The sequence below is a fragment of the Hibiscus syriacus genome, unplaced genomic scaffold (genome assembly GCF_006381635.1).
Source record: "Hibiscus syriacus cultivar Baekdansim isolate YM2019G1 unplaced genomic scaffold, ASM638163v2 tig00000916_pilon, whole genome shotgun sequence".
NCBI lineage: Eukaryota > Viridiplantae > Streptophyta > Magnoliopsida > Malvales > Malvaceae > Hibiscus > Hibiscus syriacus.
Genome location: NW_024061833.1, coordinates 2314367 through 2324258, shown reverse-complemented (window position 1 = coordinate 2324258; position 9892 = coordinate 2314367). Strand labels below are relative to the sequence as shown.

General features: G+C 32.9%; 1 protein-coding gene across 1 annotated transcript; it reads right to left on the bottom strand.

Annotated features, from left to right (window-relative positions):
* Positions 1–4886: 4886 nt before the first annotated feature.
* Positions 4887–7049, bottom strand: LOC120117998 (membrane steroid-binding protein 1-like). Its single transcript, XM_039138153.1, has 2 exons — positions 6627–7049; positions 4887–5410 (listed from the first exon to the last, which is right to left on the bottom strand). Exons 1-2 carry the CDS (start codon positions 6938–6940, stop codon positions 5068–5070), a joined length of 657 nt encoding a protein of 218 aa, XP_038994084.1. The 5' UTR covers positions 6941–7049; the 3' UTR covers positions 4887–5067.
* Between the last annotated feature and the right edge of the window lie 2843 nt (positions 7050–9892).

Genomic DNA, 9892 nt, shown 5'->3' with positions numbered 1-9892 from the left:
TTTTTAAGGGAATTGTTAGAAAATGATAAATATTTGGATTCTAAAGGGATTTTTGACTTCTCAAGGGTTTTAATAAGATGTTATAAGTGTTAGAAAAGATTGAGAACATGTTTGAAAAATTGGTATGATTTTTAGTTTCAAGAGTTTTATGGAAGATTTTACAAGTTAATAGGGTTTTAATGGATATAAATTAGTGGTAATAAGTGTAAATGAGTTTAAAGGTATGAATAAAGTTTAAGGTAGGAGATTTAAGTGAAGTTGGGTAAATTTTCAAAGTGAAATAGATGAATTATGGGTAACGGTATCGTTACTGGAAGAACAATACAGATATTATAAGGTTAAAATTAAAGGAAAGAGTATGAATACGATAAACATTATCGATACTGATTGAATTAGTATCGATAATGATGTGGAGGTATCGATACCAAGAGTAAGGTATCGATACTGTAATTGAAAATAGAATTCCATAATGCTAAAATGGTATCTGTACTGAAGTGGGTATCGATACCATAGAAGAGAAGTATCGGTATTGTGGGTAAAGTACCAATACTATTCAGTCTGAAATGTTAATTAAATGTTTCTTTTCGCTTAAATAAAAGTTAATGGGTTATATGTTAATTGAGTTTCGGTATTCATATGGGTCATCCTATGTGTAGATTTGATTGAAAGCAAATGCGGAACAAAGGGACGTACCAAGATAAAGTGAAAGAGAGAATGAGTTGTTTAAGGCTTAAATGAGACAAAAGTGAGTGTTATTTACTTAATTTATTTATGATTGGAAAATGGCTTGCGATAAGCCAACCTCAAATATTTTTGAACAAAATGAAATGCTATAAGTATATGTGAAGTTTTTCTATGTGACTATATTCTATATAAGTAAATGAATAATTTGAATAATGATATGTAACATGAAATAATTTTTTGAATCACTATGAATGCATGTTATATGTGATTAAACGAAAAATATTGAATAATGCTATGTTAAATGAAATACTATGAGTAATTGTTTGAATGTGAATAAATAATAAAATTCGATAAGGCTATATGAAAATGTTCTATGTGAAATGTTATGTGAATACGTGCTAAGTGAATATGTTCTATGGTACATAAATGATAAGTGAGAAATGTTAAAAGGAATGCTATGAGTAAATCCTTTTATGTTAATAAAAGATACTTGAATAATAAAGATGAAAGTGTGATATGTTGATAAAAGGCACTGGAATAAAGTATTGAAAATTAATTATAAAACTAAAGTCCAAAGTATATTCTATGAGAATTAGTGGTATAGTTGGCATGCCAAGAGTCGAGGGTTCTATGTGGTCCTTCGGGACAAATCTATGTGGTTCTTCGGGACAAATCTATGTGGTCATTCGGGACAAATCTATGTGGTCGTTCGGAACAAATCTATGTGGTCCTTCAGGAAAAATTCTATGTGACACTTCGGTGCAAATTATATGAGCAGTGGTGACTACATTTGCGCACAACCTCAATGTACACGCATACCTTGAGTTCTCAGCAATAGACATTGGGCTAATAAAACACACTTGATATAATTTGAACAATGAGTAACAATATAAAAATGTTAATAAAATGTCTATTGGTTTTATACAAAATGTTTCAAAGAATTGTATAAGCAGGTATCAAAGGTATATAAATTAATCAATGAGTAATGATGTATGTTATATGTTATGAACAGTATATTGCTTTAGTAGTTCATGATTCTTTTATATACATTTACGTAACTGTTTTATTATGTTATTATACTCAGTATTGCCTCACTAAGTCATAGACTTAACGTGTGATTATTTTCACACATAGGTTTGGAGACATCAACATAGTAAGAAAGGGCAGGACATCATAGCTCTGAAGGATATCATATCAGAGTAAACTAAATAATATGTTATTTGATTGTTGGCATGTACGAAAATGTGTAAGTCATAGATGTTTTGATATGTTTGTAACTATGTTTTGTAAAATTTTGTTTTTCTTGTAAAGTTTTCATTGCATTTTAAATGAGTCAAAGTGTTTTAAAAGTCAATGTGACACTTCAGAGTCGTATCCGGGTAGGGTACGGATCGGGGGTGTTACAAAATTAAGAGAGCAATTCGTGAAGAAATTTTTTGTATTATTATTGATTAAGAAAGGGATGTATCAAGAAAACAACAAATGGCTATTATTTTACGGTATGTTGATAATTTTGGTCTAGTAAAGGAACGTTTTTTTAGCATTATTCATGTTCCTAATACTTCAACAGTGACTTTAAAAGATGAGATGTTTTTTGTTATTTCTCGTTATTGCTTTGACATAAAGAATATTCGAGGCCAAGGTTATGACGGTGCAAGTAACATGCGAGGAAAGTGGAATGAGTTACAAGCATTAGCTAGCAATGACTGTCTTTTTGCTTACTATGTGCATTGTTTTGCCCATTGTTTACAGTTAGCACTAGTAGCTACAGCAAAAGATGTCATACATGTTTATCAATTCTTTTCCAAGTTATTATTTATTATCAATGTTGTTCTTGCCTCATATAAGCGCATCGATGAAATAAAAAATGCTTATTCCGACGAGATAAATCATTTGATTGAAGAGGAACAACTTGAAACTGGAACTAGTTTGAATCAAACAAGTGATTTGCAGAGGGCAGGTGATACTTGATGGGGTTCTTACTTGAGATCAATTTCAAGCTTGATAAAAATGTTTAGTGTCACTTGTGTTGTTCTATATAAACTCATTGATGAAGGAAGTACATCTTCTGAACATGGAGAAGCGACGACAACTTTAGAGACTTAGAATTCCTTTGATTTTATCTTCATTTTCCATCTTATGAAGAAAATATTAGAAATCACTTATTCACCTTCTCAATCATTACAACGAAAATCTCAGGATATTTTGAATTCACTACATCTTGTTGAGAGTTCAAAGATACTTTTGCAGAAATTTAGAAATGATGGATGGAATAATCTTTTTATGGAGGTTACCTTATTTTGTGAAAGTCGCAATATAGATATCCCAGATATGAGTTCTATTTATAGAGAAAGAGAAGGCCATGTTCGTCGCCAACAAGATCATTTTACAATGAACATCATTATCGAGTAGAAATTTTTATGCTACAATTGATGTTCAACTACAAGAGTTAAACAATAGATTTAATGAGAAGTCAATAGAGTTATTAACTCTTTGTTGTACTTTAGAGCCAAGAGATATTGCAAAAAATTTCAAGGTTGAAGAAGTTTGTAATCTTGTGAATAAATTTTATCCGGAGGATTTCACGGAAGTTGAAAAGAATGATTTACGACAAAATTGCATCAATATGAGGTGGAGTTATCTTGGAATTCATGTCTAAGAAAATTGTTGACAATCTCTGACCTAAGTCAGTGGTTGGTGGATACTAGGAAAGTGAACACTTATCCATATATATTATGAACGGTAGAACTTCTATTGACTCTCCCAGTTTCTACAGCAAGTGCTGAAAGACCTTTTTCTACAATGAATATCATCAAGACAACACTTCGCAACAAAATGGAGGATGAATTTGTTTAGAGTTGCATGCTTATCAGCATTGAAAGAGATATTGCATGGAGCTTTAGTACAACATCGCTCATGGATGCATTTCGAGATTTGAAGGAACGACGCGTTTTATTGTGATTACGTGATAATTATGTCTTTTGCACTTGTTAAAATCTTATTTTTATCATTTACTTTAGTTTAATTTTTAATTTGTTATTTCATATAAATATATAACTATGCATATTTGATGTTATCATTTATATTTTTTTGAAATAAACAAATAATAAAGGTAAAATTATATATATAACTTAAACCTGTAAAAAAGATTTGACCTCTGTTGAGATCTAGATTTGACCTCTGTTGAGATCTAGATTTGACTCCGTCCCTGATCCCATCCCAAATTTTTCAAGGAAAATTATTTTAATCTTTAATTTTTTTAATCTATTTCAACTCTCGAACTTTTATTTTCTTTCTAAAATTGAACTAATTCAAAGAAAAACATTTATTAAGGTAAGGTCAGTTATTTAGATACAACATTCATTTCGAATACATCTGCCATTAATCTTTCTGTAATTGAGAAAAGAAACACTTATCTCTATTATCTTGTAGAAGAAATGGAAATTCGATCACAGCGAAACCGATCAATTATGAAGCGGGTTTGGTCCGCAAGGGACGAGCCGATTTGAAACTGCATGCATCGGGGTGATCGTCTCGGTGCTGCCAGGCTTCCCGAGGCTACCGTGGACGGCAGCGAAGCTTCTTAAGAACATGGGAGCATACTCGTCTCTCAATCTTTGTCCCATTTCTTCACTGCTGTCTTGTTTGATGCGTCTGCAACTGGTGAATCCAGCAAATCCCAGAATGACGAGAAAGCTAAGTAGCAAGAGGAAAGAGCTTTGAGTTCTCATGGAGGAAATGGCAGAAGAAAGGTTTGTATGAACACAATTCCAGAATTATTTTATGTATGTATGATACGTCTTGTGGTTTTATCTTCAAAATGTCAAACGGTTGACTTGTTGATGATGAAGTTGCTGTTGCCTATAGGCAAAGTGGGTTGATGTGGCCCTCAAACTATTCACGATTTCCATCAATGCATATAGTAAGTGCTATGTATAGCATCTATTTATTACTAAACGTTTTAATCATTGAATATAATCAATGTTTTTTTAAGTCTATTCTTAATTTTATGTTATGCATAGCATCTAATATTACTTTAAAATCAGACATGATTTACATGAATCAAGTGATCCTATGTGGTTAAGGGATTTGTTATAATCCCTAAAATTTTTGAGTTCGAACATCTCGTATGTAAAGATATAAACGTTAATATATAGCTCATTGTGCAACAACAGTAACTTATAACATCCCACTTTATTTTTATGGAACTAAACATTTAGGCAAGTTTGCTACTAGAGTATCTGCACTAACTTAAGTCTATATTTATATGGAATACGATTCACAGAATGCATAACGTAACCCCGTCTGTTCCGGCACGTCCTGTCCTGTCCAGTAGAAAGACTGATAAACTTTCTGAAATGGACACGGCAACGTCCTAACATGTTACTCGTCCTTAGCATCTGCTAGAGAAGACTTTTCCTCCGTTTCAACAGCCGGACTTTGTGATGGACAGTCTTCAGCTGGCTTAGCATGACTTTCTGCAGCACCTGAGGCTTTACCGTTGGCATCCCCTTCGGTTACTGGAACTGTCTTCTTGATGGTTCCAACCTTGACATACTTGCTCATGAACTTGTACTCCCAATCCTGCAATGCGTCCAATTCGAATGGACCGAGACCTGAAATGTCCCCTGTTAGATCTTTCTCTTCGAAAGACATCTTTGCAAGAGCTCTGCTTGCGTCTTTTCCAGCAAACAATGCGTAAGGTCCACCAGGACCATAAAACATTCTGCAAGAAAGATTACATTTCAGGTAACAGCCAAGAACTTTCTGTTTCATTCAATGTACGATTCTAGCATATATATGACTAATCTAGCCTCTAGAAAATTCAACAATCATAAATAGTTTCAGCACAAATTACCATAAAGATCACTTGAAAAGGTGATACTCAAGCATTCTCAACACATTACGTAACGTTCGTATACGACAAAACAGCATCAAACCAGTACGGAATCACAATAAAAGTCTCAATCCTCAAAATAAAGTACAACGGTTGTACGGAACACGCATTAATATAAAAGTATGTCAGTTGATTACCTTTTCTGACATTATTAATTAAAGTTTAATAATCCACCCGACCAAATAGGAGAAAACAGGTGCATAACTATTTTATGCTTAGAAATGAATCGGATAAGAATAAAGCCGGTTGAAATAAGTACAACAAATTAAGCTCGACCAAGTTCAAGCTTACCTCAAACTAAGTATTTTTTCTCTATCTGTGTTCATTTTGTGCATGCTAATTACTATATCAGAGAAAGGGAAGACAAGCAAGACACGAGATAGAGGTGTAATCCTACTTAACTACTGAAAAATAGTGCTCCAGCTATTAGTTAGAGAGAAACAAAGATCACATAAAGGACAATGTGGTCGCATCACTTCGCTTAATTGAATAGAGTACATACTAGTATTCGAGAATCAAACAAACTTGTATCAACCAAGACACAAAAGCATGCTAACACCTGTGATCATAGAACCAGATGAAAGGGAATGGCACCATAATATTCGATTTTCATTTCTTCCTCAGTCAAAACATGTGATTCAGGGTCAAAGTCTAAGACTTTTAATTAGACAAGCAAAATCAAGTAACAGAAAATTACTTACAGTGAACTACTTTGATTAACTTTCATATATGGTTTATCATATTCGTCTCACAATTTGTGAACTGATCACCCAATCTTAAGAAATCAAATGCAATCTTTCACTGTAATTACATGGAGCAACTCATATGTTAGCAAAATCATATGCTATTAGGTTATTAAAAAAGACAAATCTAGAATCAATAAACTAAAAAGAAACCAGCATAAAAGCAAAAAGCTGCAATCAAGAAAGCTTTCCAGTACAATCATGAACTAAAAGCAAGTGAAAAGTAGTGATACAAAGATAAAAGATAAAGTAATTTTTAGAAGAAGACCCCAATTTCACAGAAAATTAAAAAAGCTTTAAACCTGCTTTGAGAAACATCATAGATCTGGCTCTTGATAGCCATGAGGAGTGGTTTCTTAGGATCCGACCCATCATACTGCTTAAGTTCCTCCTCGGTGATTTCGCCGAGCTGAACCGGTGGTGGGAGCGGCTCCATCTTCTCCTCCTCGAAAGCCCTGGACCGTTGGTGGTGGTGATCATCGGATGAACCGAACAGACCGGTTGCCACATAGTAAACGGCCCACAAAAGAGCAAGAACCGTGAAGAAAGTGGCCGGAGATAGACCCGTATACGTAGTTATCGCCTCCTTCAAAGTCTCCCATACCTGCAAAGCCATCGCTTAGGACTTCTTTCAACGAGTTTGATCTCAACTCAGTGAGTCTGGTCTTAGAACTGCCGAGTAGAGATAGCTTTGACGCTTTACCATTGGTGTTCTCTGTCTTGAACTTATTTATACCCCGTTTCTTCCTCAAATAAACCAATTTGTAAATCAAAATTTGCAAGTCCTGAACCGTAATTAATTAATAAAATGAGTTGTAAATTGTAATTAATTAATATAAATAAATTATAAAATTTATGATTTTATATTTTAAATTAAAAATACCTGGATTAATTAATTGACTAATTAATTAAAATATGCTTCGAAATCATTCAACAAATATAATTATGTTTGGTAATTTAGAATGTTGAATTCTCTGCCACCATTTTGGACTGACTTCATGGTTCTCTCATGAGGCGGATTAATATACGCTGTTATCAGATACATTAAAAGATATTTAATAAATTTGATTTAGCGCTACCAGAAATGTTGAGTAATAATAATGTTGTAGGTAGAAATCATGAAGAAATATTAAAAAATTTGGCAACCGGCAAACTTAGTTTGTCGGTTTGTGTTGATACAAATAAAAAATGTATCGATCCATAGCAATATAACAAGTAAAAATATGACAAAACCGGTAAAGCGCTACCAGATATGTTGAAAATATCGATTAGATTGAAATAAGTATCGACACTTTTGGAATTTAAAAGAGAAGAAGTAATAGCGCCTATAAAGTGTCGATAATTTATAGAAATGTATCGATCCATAACAATATAATATGTAAAAATATGACAAAACCGGTCTCGAAATGACAAAGTCAGTAAAGCGCTACCGGATATGTTGAAAGTGTCGATACTTTAATATAAGTATCGACACTTTTGGAATTTAAAAGAGAAGCAGTAGTAGAGCTTATAAAGTGTCGATACTTTATAAAAATGTATTGATTTATAACAATATAACAGGCAAAAATATGACAAAACTAGTCTCGAAATGACAAAACCGGTAAAACGCTACCGGATATGTTGAAAGTGTCGATACTTTAGTATAAATATCGATACTTTTAGAATTTAAAAGAGAAGCAATAATAACGCCTATAAAGTGTCGATACTTTATAAAAATGTATTGATCCATAATAATATAACAGGTAAAAATATGACAAAACCGGTCTCAAAATGACAAAACTGGTAAAGCGCTACCGAATATATTGAAAGTGTCGATACTTTAATAAGTACGCGTAAAATATTATCGATACTTTTTAATGAAATAGGTAAATATCCTATCGAAAGTATCGACACCTGACATAAAAGTATCGTCACTTTGGTAGTTGTATCGATTAAATATAAATAACATATCCGGTGAAAATATAAAGGGCATAGCTAAATTTTCTCTGAAAATAGATAGAACACGGACGAGTTTTTGAAATCGAAGCGTAATTGTTGCCGCATTTCAGAAGGCGTTTCTAAAGCGAAGTTTGTTTGTTTGTTGTTGCGGTCGAATCGAAAAGTACGTTATCGAAACCCTAGTTTTTTATTATTACAATAATCGGAAATAGGTTTTTATGTGTTGTTTGGAGTTTTCGAAGTAAAGAAGCATTTGTGACCGATTACAAGTAGAAAGTGATATTCTAGATAGATGATAAATATCGATACTTTTATTAAATATTATAGGTAGAAAATGATATTATAGGTTGTATAAATGTGCCGATACTTGGAGTATTAAGTGTTTCCATTCGTTTGAAGGAAATAGGGATTAAAGTTTTTGGGGGATTTCGAATCAAAACCAATAAGGATTTGAGACCGATTATATAATATTATAGGTAGAAAATAAATATGGATACATGTATATAATATTATAGGTAGAAAATGATATTGTAGGTTGTATAAATGTGCCGACACTTGTTGTAGTGACCATTCAAATTCTTTTGAAGGAAACTGTTTTACTACAAGAGTAGTTATCGATATTTGTATATTGAATAAAGTGTATGTAACCAATATTTGATTTGATTTGCGTAAACTGATACATGAAGGAAGGAAAAATGAAGTCAATGGGTGGAAACTTGTTGGTGGTGAAGATGACTTTGAAATTGAGGCCGAGAGTCGAATGCAACCAAAGGGTGGATATATGTACTTCTAGTAAATATCAATGTCTTTTTGTTATTATTATTAAAATGGTAATTGGATTAAAGTATTTAAGAACATTAAATTGATTACAAATTTTAAATGTTGACAGTATGACCGAATGTCAAAGGATGAAGGAAGCTAGCAAACACATCGGTTCGGTATGTAAAATAAAATTGACATTGAGTATTATTTAGTGCTAATGTATTGATTAAGAAACGTTTATGCTTAATATTAGGTGAGAAATGATGTGTTGGAGAAATGAAATTCGATGAGTGATGCTGAGAAGGAACCGTACATCACACAGTAAAAAATGGATAGTGAATAATACAAAGAATGGAGGAAAGCACATGAAAAGAAGGTATTCATTAAACTTGTAAATATGTTGATACAAGATATATAAGAACAATAACATTATATATTGTTAAAAAATATAGGAAATGCCGACAAGTGTAGCATAAAAAGGGTGAATTCATTAATTGAACACCATAAGGAGAAGGATCAGTTGAATGTGCTGGAAGAAATGAGGTTTGGATAGTAAGGGATCGACCTATTCAGAGGCAATTGTGTCGATCCTTGATGGAGCAATTTGATGTCCAACAATTTATTGATAAATATGGTGATTATTCATTTCCTCTAGGGGTCCCATGTGTTATAGACGTCTTAGGGGTAGGAAATGAAGGCAAAAGTGTTGTAGAAGTCTCTAAGAGTAAGAATTGGAAAGCACTTGCCTTCAAATATGGTTTGAAGCAGAAGGTGACATATGTTGAACTTAAAGAGGAAATCAAAAGTGGATCTTAAGGGGGATGAGCTGAAGGCCCGAGTTCTATTGTATCTTGTCGGGATCTTTCTT